The sequence below is a fragment of the Pelobates fuscus genome, chromosome 8 (genome assembly GCF_036172605.1).
Source record: "Pelobates fuscus isolate aPelFus1 chromosome 8, aPelFus1.pri, whole genome shotgun sequence".
Lineage (NCBI taxonomy): Eukaryota > Metazoa > Chordata > Amphibia > Anura > Pelobatidae > Pelobates > Pelobates fuscus.
In genome coordinates, this window is record NC_086324.1 from 150743052 (window position 1) to 150757778 (window position 14727).

Here is a 14727-nt window from a genome sequence, read left to right on the forward strand (position 1 = left end):
TTGTCCCCCTGAATAAGGGCTATCCAGCGATGCTGGATTTAAAGGTGTACCTCCTGTTTTTGGGGTACATCCAGGAATTGGGGAAAAGTGTGTACTGTATAATTGGGTTAAGTGGTAATCTAAGGGGAGGAAATGTGTGGGAGGTGCATCCATGTGATTGGTCAATATCATCCTCCCCCTGGGAGTGTCCTGTATGTACCTGTTTGTGAATAAAAGCCAGGCTGGATGAGCCAGTCCAGAGTTCCTGTTTTACCCTCAAAGTGATGTGTCGTCTCATTATTGGGGGAAGGATTTATTGCATGCTGTTCCAGTTGACTGCTAGGAGTACAAGCCTATTCGTATGGTTCCTATTCAATGGTCTACAGCATTCATACGCTTGGGAGAATTTAAAGGTTTCTCGGATTCGGTGATTGTGGTGTCTGCCAGAGTGCTTGGAGTCCTCAGGAAGCACTAGGAGCATCCATTAACGGAGGTACCAAGTCTGGGTGCCAGGCGATCCGTTACATTGGTGGCAGCGGTGGGATGGCGTCCTAGTGTGAGGTAAAGCAGCTCAGAGACACTGTTTGGATTTACAAATTGAGGGCAACGCTAGCAGTCGTGCAGCGCCCCTGGGAGCAGACAAGTATGGAAGGTTCTGGCTCTGGAGATGATTGGCTGGCCGAGGTGAGGCAGCGAGTGGCCGAGTATGGGGATGATATACCCATGGAGACACGCCGGGTGATCTGGAACCAGGTCATGGCTGAGCGAAACACAAGGCTGGACCGAGAATTCCGGTTGGCGAAAGAGAGGAAGTATGCTCAGCAGCAGGAGCGTTACAGCAGCCGAGTAGAGGCTGCATCCGAGGAGGTTAGCCGTCTTTCCCTGAGGCGGCGGGAGGAACCCGAAGTGGGGGTCCTCATAGACTGGTCCTGTGAGGAACCACAACAGGCAGGTAGAGATGGGACCAAGGTCTCTCCACCGGGATGCTGGGCAACCGGCCCAGATCCCCAGCAGCAGCCAGAGTTGCCAGGTGGGGAAGCAGGTGGCCCTTACTCACAAATGTTGAGGGGCCTCACGGGTTGGTCCTGGGAAGACCCACAGATGGCAGGTGGAGATGGGACTGCAGTCTCTCTACCGGCCCTACAGGGATGCTGGGCAGTCGGCCCAGATCCCCAGCGGCAGTGTGAAGTGCAGGGAGAGGAGAGCAGCGTCCTCCCTCCCCAGCGGCAGGCTGAGTTACAGGGGGCAGAGGTAGTTGGTCCTACCCCCCAGCAGCAGCGTGATTCTTTGGGAATAGAGAGCCCAGTCTCCGTTCCCCAGCAGCAGGACACTGAATTGGGAGGAGAGACAGTCGGTCTCCCTCCACAAAGACTGAAAGTAGGCATGGGAGAGGAGATTGTTACCACCTCTCCCCAGCGGCGGATCATCAATGGGCAGAGTGTTCTAATGGGAGAGGAGCTGGTTACCACCTCTCCCCAGCGGCAGCTTAATGTACCAGGGGGAGACTGTAAGCCCCACACCAGCACAGATGGGACCGTGGTCTCTGTGCCCAAGTTACAGGGAGCTGAAGGGGCCGTCCTCCCTCCCCAGTGGCAGTGTGATTTGTTGGGAATTGGGAGCCCAGTCTCCATTCCCCGGCAGCAGAGTGTCCAGCAGGGAAGAGAGAGCCCAGTCTCCTTTCCCCAGCAGCAGGACACTGTATTGGGAGTAGAGACAGTCGGTCTCCCTCCACAGAGTATAGAAGTATGTAGGGGAGAGGAGCTTGCTACCACCTCTCCCCAGCGGCGGATCAGTAAAGTGCAGGGAGAGGAGAGCAGCGTCCTCCCTCCCCAGCGGCAGCCTAACACACCAAGGGGAGACAGTAAGCCCCACACCAGCACAGATGGGACCGTGGTCTCTGTGCCCAAGCTACAGGGAACTGAAGGAGATGTCCTTGCTCCCCAGCGGCAGTCTACGGTTCAGGGAGAGGAGTTTGTCATCCCCTCTCCCCAGCGGCAGCTTAGCACACCAAGGGGAGACAGTAAACCCCACAACCGTGCAGATGGGACCGTAGTCTCTGCACCTACACCACTGGGGATAGGGACAGTCGGTCCTAGTCCACAACAGCCAGACAAAATATCGGAAGGGGAGACAGTCGTTTTTCCCCAACAACAGCTGTGTTCAACCAGGGGAGAGGACACCCTGGTTACTTTTTCCCCAAGCCTTGGACTTACAACTGGACACGAGTGGCAGGGGGCCATCTGGACAACTACCCCCTGTAAGGACAGCCAGCCGACTATCAGAGCCCCAGACCGACTGGAGGTCTGGAGTCTGGATAGTCTAAATGGGAAAGGGGAGAAATGTGGCGGAACCCACCTCGCCACTGGACATTGGAGGGGCCTGGCTGCCTGCCTCTTACCTGCTGACTATGGCCCCTGGAAAATTGGTACACTTAAAGATTTATATTTGGGCATATTGTACTGTATATTGCTGCTACTGGCCCTTTTAACAGCATCTATGGACACATTGGGACTTTTGGGACTACTGTCCCTTTAAGACTGTGAAGCATGTTCTAGTGTGCTGCCTGTAATATTGTATATGTATTCATGTGTTAAGTTTAGCCTGGGTGATATGTATGCAGCATTCAACTGATTGTTCGGTAGAATCACTCCATTCAGTATATTGAGTGAAACTACCGAACAACCAGACCACCCAGGAATAAGTGTGCCTCCAATTACAGTTTGCAACAATGTTGCAAACGGGTAATTGGCAATCAGTGCAGTGTGGTCTTTGTCCTCTGGGTGGCCGCCATTCGGGAAACAAACACGTGGCGGCGGCCATCTTAAACTACCGAACAGCGGTGTTTTGCCGTCGAGTGTCTGGAACTAAAATCGGACACTTGACTAGGCAAACACCGCTGAGACCTCCATACTTCCAGAAATTCGTATGGAAACTACCGAATGACCCACCGTTCGGTAGAAAGAACCCCACAAACAAGGGAATTCATTCAAACCCTCTCCAGGCTCTATAACACAGGCAATTCGTCTGTTTTCATTCCCTTGTTTGTGACCGACCGCAGGGCCAAAATGCATGGAACTGTTTTCGGATACTTTACCCATGCGGTCGGTCAAATCTTTGGAACCCCATATCTCACGAACCATTCATCCGAATGACTTGAATTTTGGATATGTTGTCCCCCTGAATAAGGGCTATCCAGCGATGCTGGATTTAAAGGTGTACCTCCTGTTTTTGGGGTACATCCAGGAATTGGGGAAAAGTGTGTACTGTATAATTGGGTTAAGTGGTAATCTAAGGGGAGGAAATGTGTGGGAGGTGCATCCATGTGATTGGTCAATATCATCCTCCCCCTGGGAGTGTCCTGTATGTACCTGTTTGTGAATAAAAGCCAGGCTGGATGAGCCAGTCCAGAGTTCCTGTTTTACCCTCAAAGTGATGTGTCGTCTCATTATTGGGGGAAGGATTTATTGCATGCTGTTCCAGTTGACTGCTAGGAGTACAAGCCTATTCGTATGGTTCCTATTCAATGGTCTACAGCATTCATACGCTTGGGAGAATTTAAAGGTTTCTCGGATTCGGTGATTGTGGTGTCTGCCAGAGTGCTTGGAGTCCTCAGGAAGCACTAGGAGCATCCATTAACGGAGGTACCAAGTCTGGGTGCCAGGCGATCCGTTACAGTCTTCTTACCCAGGATGCACCTATAGTCCTAATTTTGCAAGAAGACTCCTGCATTTTGGAGTACAATCCCAGCAAATGTATGACGTGCCTCATTTTGAAATCTGCCTGCAGATTTCAAATGCAGGAGGGACTGGGTACTAAGAGAGGCAGGTTATTAGTCAGCCTGGCCACCCTCTTTAGGAGCGAACACCTACCCCTTTGGTAGGCTGATCAGCCCTTTTTACCTATAACAAGCCCTCTGGACCCCTGCACTCTTCTCTGAAATGTTGCCAAGTATAGGTTAGGGGCACTGGGCACCAGTTCCTGCATCTCTGCGGCTGCCAGAGCTAAGCCCGGCAGTAAAGGGGTTAGCACAATAGCTCATAGTGAGCATCTGAAGGCCTCAGCCAAAGAGCTGGTTCTGCATGGTCTAGGTCCGGAATGCTAACAGAAGCTCGTAGTAGGAGATTCCAACTCTCATATGAGAATAGGAAAGGACCAACTGAACCCAGGTAATTGAAACTACTATTAAATGGTATGGGTACTTAAATTGGAGGGGTGCCAGAGTACTCCTGGTACCATAATCTCTAGAGTACACTGTAGTGGCTATGGTGCTTGGAGTGTTCCTTTAAACCATGTTCAAGAATATCGTAAAATATTAACATAAGGGTTATTCACTAAAGCGCGAATTATTAGGAATTTAAAATGAGTTTAAAGTGGATTTTAAATTTAAGGCTGAAATAGTCAAACTTGAAGCATTGCTGACTTGGAGAATTTTTCCAGCTTGGCTAAAGTGGCTTGAAATGGGAAATTCACTTTGAAATGACAGAATTCTGGACAATTCACATTTAAGGGGGTTATCAGGATTTGGGGTACAGTGTGGGTCAAGATCAGCTGGGATACCCCATTGTAGAGTATTACGGAATTTGCTGGCATTATATAAATAAAACAATAATATCAGGGTTTAGTGACCAGTGTGGCTATAGCAAACTATGAGAATATCAGGGTTTGAGGAGCAGTATTGTTATACCAAAATATATCAACGAATATCTGGATTTGGGTAGTAATGTAATAGGCTTTGGAAGCAAAGCCTACTTCTAACTCTGATAACCACACATCAATAGATTTAAGAGATATATTAATAAAGTCACTAGACTACTGACTGTGCAACAAATATCGTGATCCGTTGCATTATCAGTACAACGCAGGACAGCAATGTTATAGTGTGTTATAACTGCAGTATAAATATAAAGGTCCAGAAAAAAGGCAGTGTTTACATTGCTGCCTAGGGTCACCTCCATTGGCTGTCAATCAGAAGGCCACTAGAGGTGCATCTGGGTCAGTGCTGTACAGTGTGCAGCACTAACATTGAGCATCTTTACTCTCTGCATGGAGGCGTTGAACTTTCCCCATAGAGATGCATTGATTCCATGCATTTCTATGAGAAAATTCTGATTGGCCAGGGTGGTGTTTTGAATTGAGTGATTAGCAGAGATCATCAATTCTGATTATGTCAGCCAAGGAGGCAGATCGGGGGTGCTAGCAGATTACTATATTTAAGGGTGACAAGAGGGGGGGGGTCAGGAATACACGTTTGTGTTCCTGACCCTACAGTGTTCCTTTAAGGTATGGGTTTTATCTATTAATGTACATATTTAATTATAGAGACTACTCGTCCACCTGTAGGTAGAACATCCCTCTTGTATTGATGCTAAACTTCCATTAGAGTGTTCCTTTAAATATTTGAATATTACCTTGAACAGCTTGCTGCCTTCCACGTATGAGAATGCTACATACTACAGCTCAGCACTTTTCATGTACCAGTCAGAAAGGTGAAAAAAAAATTATATTTGCCTAAAAAAAACATGGTGGAACAGCAACCCTGTACATATTTGCGACTATATTTTGAACAAAACTATAGTAAAATTTCGAAAAAAAAAATTCCAATAAAAAAAACAAACATATACTTCTCAACAATTTAGTAGATATACCCCCAATAAAAATATATTTACAAACCAAACCAATGGCAGCGTCTTGGGACGTCACCAGCCAGCCTAGAACAAGAGTCCAGGCCTGACTTATGCCAATTCTCTGCAAATTTAGATGCAGACACTCCGTCACTGGCTGAGAGTGGTCAGCTGACACCCTCAGCCAATGCATTTGCAGCAGAAGACGGATTTCATAAACCTTGCTTCACAGGATCCAAGCACCTGGTAAGAGGGTAAACCGCTGTAAATGGCACCTGGGTAGTCCTACCATCACACTGTAGTGGTTATGGTGCTTGCCATATTTCTTTACCTAAATGTATTTAGCATTGCAGAACTGATGAGAATGATGCAATACATTTAATTTTTCGTTTTGCAATGATTTCCTATAATATATTTACAAACCAAATCATTGAAGTAAATCTAAAGTTAAGCCTTGATGAAATGATTCAGCTACATCATTAGCCAGAGCGGTCTTCAAGCGTTCTTACGTTATTATACCCATCCATTGTTGTATCAGTGGTTTCTCTTGCTGCAACAGCAATGAATAAAAACAGTCAAAAAGGAAAAAATATATAATTATAGACAAACATATATAATATGGTTAGAAAATATATTTTATATTGAGAGAGCTGGTGTGAACGGTTTGTTTATATAGGATTACTTTAATAAAATAAATGTATATAGCTTTATGATAAACTGAGTTCCAGTTTTAGGGGGCTGAAGAAGGGTTCTTCTTGTGTAATCTTGCTAATAAAAATGTCTCCGCAGAATCTGTCCTGCTGGCTTTGGGTTTTACGTTTCTCACATCCTGAAACCTCTGGCGCAGTTTGTCTCGTATTAAATTGCTTTCACTACCATCCCACAGTTTGCAGAGGAAGCTGCCTCCGGGGCGCAGAACTCTGTCAGACAAGTCCAGAAGGGAAATACACATGCTGACAAGCCTTTGATGATCCAGTTCTCGTATTCCGCTGGCATTAGGTGCCATATCACTCAGGATGACATCTGCTTTTCCTGAAGGGAGAAGGCCAATTACTTGATTTTGGGTTACTGGGTCGGTTACATCAGAATGAGAGAGTAATACTGCTCCTTCCAGCGGTGAGATGTGAAGAAGGTCAAGTCCGATCACAAAGCCAACACTTGCTTTAAGATCTAGAACAACAAATAAAATTAAATGCAAACATGAGTTACGGATAGAAGATTCACTTCTAAAGCAGTGATAAAAAAAATACATACAAATCTCTATTTTATATTTTCTCAGAACTTTGGTGTTTTAAATGATCTTGCATAATCCAAAAGGTGGTGGTTTTACCAATCCCCCATCCCTATAGGGGGATGGTGCCACAAATGCCCTGGTGCTTCCTCATTTTAAATAGTCAAACAGTATTAGAACAGCTGCCAATCCCCACCATCTCTACAGCTGCAGTAGCGATAAAAGCTCCAGTCTAGTAGCTTTTGTTAGCTCTATTGTGCAAAGCCCATTGCCTGAGAGTTTCATCTGAATGAGTTAAAGGCATCCTATAGTGCCAGGAAAACAAAGCTGTTTTCCTGGCACTATAGGGTTAAAAGGTCCCGCCCCTCCCTCGCGCTCCCGTGGGGCTGAAGACAATGGCCGTGCGCACATTTGAGCTGGAGGTCCGTGAGGACGTCCAGCGTCAGATAACGGACCAAAAGTCTGTTAGGATTCCGGAAGCCCTCTTTGTGGCGGTCTGTTAGACAGACACAAAGGGCAGGCTTTGAGCTGAAATGTAAACATTGAAGTTCTCTGGAACTGCAATGTTTACCATAGCAGCACTAAGTGCAGTAGGGTCACAGCACCCAGACCACTTCAATGAGCTGCAGTGGTCTGGGTGCCTACAGTGTCCCTTTAAGCTATACATCGTCAGGCTTAGCGCAGACAGATCTTCTGAACGGACCGATTTGCCATTCTAAAACAGTTTAACTACTTACAATAGGGGAGCACCAGGGAACTTGCACAATAACTATTACAAAGCACTGTAGTGGTTATGGTGCTTGAAGTTTTCCATTAGCATTTTTCTGATAGCCAGTGCAGGACAAGAGATGGTTTTATAAGCACACCTCTAATCTTGCAATCAGTAATAATTTCTCAGAGGGAATTAACCGTTGCCAGGTTGAGAGTGAAACCTTATTTCAAAGCACCCAGTGTTTTGTAGAATGGATCTCACCTCTTTTGTTCAGAATCCCTATCCTAAAATATGCTTAATGAGGTCCATGGTAAATATGTTTAAATCTAGGATAAATTACTTAAAAACAGCGCAACACAAAGTGAACCTGTAAGTGGAAAAACAAACAATATGTAGTTGGCAGGTGTGGCGGAACCAACCTCGCCACTGTGCACTGGAGGAGCCTGGTTGCCTGCCTGCTGCCTTTTGACTATGGACCGGCATTAAAATACTTTATTTTCCTATGCAGTAAGGACTATTCATGTATTTCTGCCCTGGCGTTTGGTAGATTCTCGGATTTACTGAATGAACTCATTTAACCCAGATAGCTATGCCATGGAGCCTATTCGTGTAATAAAAGACTTTGGCTCCATGGCAATTGAACTGTATGTGTGTGGTCTGAGCGCCATTCAGTAATTATGTGCGCTCAGACCTAAGCTATCTGGGGATATGTTGCATTTCTGTATTTTATGTAATAAATGTACCTTGTGTATTTTACTGTCTTTTTACTGCCATGTGCTTAATGGAGTTCTGCCTCTGTCCTTGGAGATAATTGGATTACTTCTCAATTATCTCCAGGATAGAATACTCTGTGGAACTGGTTTTGGGCAGAAAAGCCATGCTTCATTTGGTCACAAAGGACTACGATCTATCTTTTGAACCAATGGACCAATTTGTGTTAAATATGTTTATTGGTTTCATAACATATTCCATTGCATACGTATTATTCTTAAAGCGGGTTAGTGCCTGCGCAGAGGCCTGGTTATCTTTGCATGAATGGATACAGAAGTTGTTGCCTGCGCAGAGGCTTTTCAGTCATGTCAATTGTTATAAAGCTTTTAATATAGTATCATATTCGAGCGTGCTCCCTTTAGGAGCCGGTAGGCAGTAATAAGACAAGCGGGTAAACGAGAGCAGACAAACTACGAATCAGCGCCAGTAAATAGAACTATCTATGTGCATTATCCCTTACCATTTTTGCTCTATTAACAGCATGAGCGTAGTTAACACCCTGTGTCGCGCTGGTGCCTTATGGCCATGTTAAGACTTAGTTGTTTGTCATGCAAAACGGCTCCTAAACAGTCGTGGTGTAGGCATGCAATAATCCTTATAATTGCAATGTGTTAGTCGGTTTATGCAAGTGTTTCATGTTAGCTGGTTTGTGCGAGTGTTTTGTGCTAGCTGGTTTGAGCGAGTGCTTTATGTTAGCTGGTTTGAGCGAGTGCTTTATGTTAGCTGGTTTGAGCGAGTGCTGTGTGTTAGCTGGTTGGAGCGAGTGCTGTGTGTTAGCTGGTTGGAGCGAGTGCTGTGTGTTAGCTGGTTGGAGCGAGTGCTGTGTGTTAGCTGGTTTGAGCGAGTGCTGTGTGTTAGCTGGTTTGAGCGAGTGCTGTGTGTTAGCTGGTTTGTGCGAGTGCTTTATGTGCTGATTTGTGTATGTGTTTTGCATTGGTTGGTCCGTGCACGTGCGGTTTCTTAGGCATAGCATAGCATATACAATGTAGTATTCAGGCAGGTAAATAGGCAATAGGAAACATGTGGAGCTTATGGTAGTCATTTAAAAACATAACGTCATGTCCTCGCTGCACTACCCTGCGCAAGTTCAACTAGAGGTAGTAAGTATATAAACACTTCAGGTTAGATGTGTTAATATCACTTAGTCTATTAAAACTCTGATATGCTGGGTAACATATGCTTATATATTATTAATCGCTAATACTATGGGTATACTATGAATTCCTTTGGCATTGTGAGCTAGCTTGACAATAACCAGCTGATATCAAATAAGCAAAGCAAGTAAAAACTAAAAAACAAAAATTGCAGAGAGAACGGGTTCACGAACGGAGTATCAGGAAACAGTCCCATTAGCCTTGTCTGTCCTTCGTTGATTTATTTATCCTTTGCTTGGGACAGTGCTCAGGTGAAGTAGAGCTGTATAGCGGCATTAATTGAGCCTCTCCGCTGGAGGTGGCAGAGCAGTGCCTGGCAGGATAGGTTGTAGCGGTGCGGGCTGCTCTCTACTGTGGCCTCTGGAATGCTGATGTCAAGTGTGCCCCTATTTATCCAGTTGGCCGGTCAGTGCAAGGTCTCTCTAGCACCCCCGGTGCATCTGTCCCCCTCTTTTCCCCCTCCAGGCCTGCTCCGGCCGTGCAATCGGGTGCACTGCAGTGCTGTGGGCACTCAGGGATGTCGGTAGTCCGGCAGACTCCCACCCCTGAAAAGTCCTCGGCCCCTCGTCCCCAACTCCCACAGTTCCCCGTCGGAGCTCCAGCCCCTAGGTGCCTCACCCTTCTCCGGTCTCACACTTGTCGCCGGTGTTCGCCTCCCCGGCTACCGGTCCGCCGGGGGTCCAGCTCGCCCCAACGACACAGGGCTCGCAAAGTTGGGGGCATCCCTCCCTGGACCACCACCAAATCCTGGGGTACAGGCCGGCTCCGCGCCGTCCATTCAGCCGCCTGGAGGGGTCCAGCCGTGGGATTCGTCACACCGGGGGTCCAGGCGACCTCGCTTACCTCCTTGCGGCGTGTGCTTTCAGTGGCCATCTTGGTGTGGGGGTGAGCTCCCCGCTCTGCAGCACTCCTGCCTCCAGTCTCCGGAGATTTGACTCGTGGGCCGGGATCACCCCCGCCGGCCCAAGGGGGGGGAAGCGGGGCCGGGTCCGGTTTCCCCTCTCTCTCTCTCAGCCATCTGGTCTCGTGGCTCCTGCCGTTGCCGTGTGCGTGTAGGCCTCATGGGCTCAGCTTGCTCCAGGTAAATCGGGTTGCGCGGCTGTGGCTTAGCAGGTGTCCCTGCGTTTTGCTCCTGTGCCTCTCCCTTACCCCAGGTAGGCTTTTGGTGCCTTATTTTTGAATGTTTTGGTATATTTAAGCAACTCAGAGCCGGCATGGATGGCTGCCGCTCGGCTCGGCGGCCCGGCCCCGCCCCCCCCATTGGACCAATTTGGATGATTTTGGCATATGTTTGTAAATGGAGTATGCTGATTCGGAAAATGTGAATGAATTATGTGAATGTGATGCATACTTCTAAAGTTATGAATAATGTGGGAAAACTGTATTTCTCTGCCTGTGCTAATTACATTACCCATTGTGTAAGGTAATTGTATCACAGGCAGAGGGGAGGATTTTGTGTGGGAGTGTCCGTGTGTATTGTACGGATTGATTGGTTGTTCTGTAAAACCCTGTGGGCTGTACTATGTTTGAGGATTGGGAATAAAAGAGACTGTATGTGCCAGTACAGTCAGTTCTGCTTGACCCTCACAACAAAGTGTCGTCTCGTTATTGGGGGAATTGGATTGTATGCTGATTGCCAGGAGTGTAAGCTGATTGTATGCTTTTCCTGTTCAGCTGCTTACAGCATTCATATGCTTGAGAGCATTCGTATGCTTCTCCGGTTCGGCTATTTCCAGTGTTCGTGTGTTTCCTGTTCGGGAGTTGGAGGATTCGTGTAGTTTGCAGTTCGGGAGATTGGTGCTTGCAATAGCTGCCGGTGCATCTGAAAGGGGAATATCGCCTAAACGTTTTTTAACCTCTTGTGTGCAAATCGGTCCGTTACAGCAGGTTAACACTTTGTATGAATAAATGCACAAGGATGGTCAAGAGAATATGTGCACATTTTTCTGAGGTGTCAAATAAGGGTTTTTCCGCCCACTCCCCCACCCATGTTAATAACATAAAGCAAAGAGCTGATGGGGTACAGCACAGGTATTAATCAGATGTTAGAACAGGGCGGTACAGGAGCCGTTTACCGACAACGCCTTACGTACAGCCATTATGTAAATGTTTTTTGTAAGCTCGTTTGTGCAGGGCCTTCTCCATCTTTGTCTATGCTAATACTCTGTATGTCAATTTGCAGTTAATTATCCCCATTCTATGATTGTAAAGTGCTGCGGAATATGTTGGCGCTATAATAATAATAATAACAATAACACACACACACACACATATATATATATATATATATATATATATATATATATATATATATATATATATATATATATATATATATATATATACACACACACATACACACACATACTAGCAATTTAGGTCCCATTATTGTACAGCGCTAAGGAATTTGCTGGCGCTATATAATTAATATTAATAATAATAATTATTCAATAATCTATCACCTTAACACATGGTAGTTAAAGGATCAGTATAGTGCCAGGAAAACAAACTAGTTTTCCTGACACTATCTAATCCTTATGTTAAAACCCCTTCAGTTACTTACTTTAATCCAGTGCCGGGCTCCCTCGGCGCTGGTGACCTCTCCTCCCCCGCCGACGACATCCCCCGAGTGGCAAGAGCCGTGCGTGCATTCAAACAGTCCATAGGACTCAATGCTTTCCTATGGACGTTCTGCAAATGCTAAATGCGATTTTTTCGCATCCAGCATCGCAGAAGCGCCTCTAGCGGCTGTCAGGAAGACAGCCACTAGAGTACGAAGGAGTAACCCCAGGATAGGAAAACCCAGCCACTGGGTTAGATAAGGGTTTTAGAGGTAAAAGAGGGCATAACCCTAAACATTAAACAATAAAGAAGAGTAGTGAGGATTGGTAGCTTTGGACTAAGAAAACCACCGTGACTCACTAAGGTTACCTCTAAAAGTAGAAATCAATATAAGATATTAAACTTTATTAAGTCAAAAAATATATACATAACTCACTGAATAACGTGTGTATGTGCAAACAAAGAGGCTGGATTAACCCTGCAATGTAAACATAGCAGTTTCTCTGAAACTGCTATGTTTACATCCGAAGGGTTAAAACCTGGGGGACCTGGCACCCAGACCACTTCATTGAGCGGAAGTGATCTGGGTGACTATAGTGTCCCTTTAAAAACTTTAGAACTCACTAACACAGGATTTTTATAATCATTCAGTACCTTCAGCACTCACCTTCACCCAACGAATTTACTTTCTCAACAGCCACCTGACTCCAGGCTCCGGGTGCAGCCCCGCAGTCAATAACATGATGTCCTGGGAGCAGTATTTTATACTTCTCATCAATCTCAAGGAGTTTGAAGGCGCTCCGGCAACGATAGTTATTTCGATGTGCAGCCTTTACGTAAGGATCACTGTTCTGTCTTGCTAACCACCTGTGCTCTGCCCCTGTTTTTGCCTTTTCTAAAACAGGCGTGACATGCAGTCTGCGGTGTTGGACCAGTGACTTTGTGCCCTGTAAAACACTAAATACACACACGTTCTGAATATTTCTTCATTTGTTTCAAATATGGACAACATGTATTCAAATTCTAACATGCAAGGAATTTGCTTATTCTGTAAATAACCGGGTTTAATTTCTGCATATTCTTATCTTTACTACCAGAGAGGAACTCATTTTAATTACACTGGCATATTGTAGGAATGATTAACTATTCCATTAGGTCCCAGGATGGGCTTTCTTTGTTAAAATGCTATTGTAGCTTATATCGTAGAAGGAACAGCTTTGTAAATTGCATGACTAATGTCCCCAAAGGAGCCATACTTTCAAGACATCCATAACTTGTCTACTATATCATTTGTTCATATTTTGCCCAGTAAATATGTTTGAAAATTATACACAAAAGCATCATCCCCATACATTAAGGTTGATAACAATGGTCATCATTTTGATGTCCATAACTAACAACAGTCCTGAGTTTTTAGGGACAGTCCTAAGTTGTGATTCATTGTCTCTAAATCGGGTTCTATGACTTGTTATAGTAGGTTTTACTACTTTACCATTACCTAAATTCAAACTTACCTTCCAGTATGCTCCAATTCAGTGAGCGAGTCTTTGAATTAAATATGCAAACACCCCAGAAGTGGCACTTTAAATTCCCTTAAACTGAACTGTTGCTCCTTCCTTGTTTCTTAACCCCTTAAGGACCAAACTTCTCGAATAAAAGGGAATCATGACATGTCACACGTCATGTGTCCTTAACCCCTTAAGGACACATGACATGTGTGACATGTCATGATTCCCTTTTATTCCAGAAGTTTGGTCCTTAAGGGGTTAAGGGGTTAAACTCAGTAAACACTACTGAAATGTTTACTGGGTTAAACAGTGCTGAGTAAAACAATGTTTTATTTTATTCTTTGTATAAGTAAAACATACTTACCTCTGGAGCATAACCTACCGCTGGGGACCCAGGTATAAGCTATAAACCATTCTAAAGCAGTTTGACAACCAATCATGGAACAGCCGCAGGCAGGACACGTCAAGTACTATAACCACTACCACAGCTGTGGTACTTAAAATGTTTCTTTAACCCCTTAAGGACCAAACTTCTGGAATAAAAGGGAATCATGACATGTCACACATGTCATGTGTCCTTAAAGGAACACAAACATGTATCCCTGACACTATAATGTTTAACTATTTAGGTCTCCAACCCCCCTTGTTGGCATGGGAAAGGTGTATTTACTTCTCTTTTTTCCCCATGCAGCGCCGGTCACTACATTAAGCTGTAGTGGTTTTGGTGACTATAGTGTCCCCTTAATCATTACAATACACATTTTACATTATTGCAGGAAGCACTATTCATGCACCTCTCAACATAATACCAGACTGACAGCATCCCTCATGGGGGTCATTCGCTACTCCAAAAAAAAAAAACTGGGAATTAAACATTTTGTTCCAAAATAGCTGAGTTTGACAGTGTGTTCTGGTTCTGATACTCCAGCCTACACTGTTCACTTCCTGCTCAATTCTCAGCAGTCCCCTTTATTAGATACACCTTCACCCAATCATCGATTCACCAACCTGCTCAGCACAGCCGCCATCAACCCACAGTCTCTCCCCATCAGACACAATGTAGCAAGAAACAGGCTTAGGACATGAACTCTTTGACATTAGGCAGCATTACCAGCCGCCGCCATTTTAGTTATGGGCAACATGAATCTATGTTGTTTATCTTCCCTTATCTACACGAATCCAGTTTGCC

The 14727-nt window shown here is 45.3% G+C and overlaps 1 protein-coding gene across 1 annotated transcript; it reads right to left on the minus strand.

Moving 5' to 3' along the window:
- Positions 1-5991: 5991 nt before the first annotated feature.
- On the minus strand, positions 5992-14716 carry MRM2 (mitochondrial rRNA methyltransferase 2). Its single transcript, XM_063428923.1, has 3 exons — positions 14547-14716; positions 12698-12987; positions 5992-6770 (listed from the first exon to the last, which is right to left on the minus strand). The coding sequence occupies exons 1-3, from the start codon at positions 14585-14587 to the stop codon at positions 6331-6333; spliced, it is 771 nt and encodes a 256-aa protein (XP_063284993.1). The 5' UTR covers positions 14588-14716; the 3' UTR covers positions 5992-6330.
- Positions 14717-14727: the final 11 nt, after the last annotated feature.

Coding starts and splice junctions, on each gene's coding strand:
- MRM2 (XM_063428923.1), bottom strand. CDS start 14,587: ATGGGGAGAGACTGTGGGTTGATGGCGGCTGTGCTGAGCAG. Junction 12,988..14,546: donor ATGGCGGCTGTGCTGAGCAG/GTTGGTGAATCG, acceptor GTGTGTATTTAG/TGTTTTACAGGGCACAAAGT. Junction 6,771..12,697: donor AGTAAATTCGTTGGGTGAAG/GTGAGTGCTGAA, acceptor TTGTTGTTCTAG/ATCTTAAAGCAAGTGTTGGC.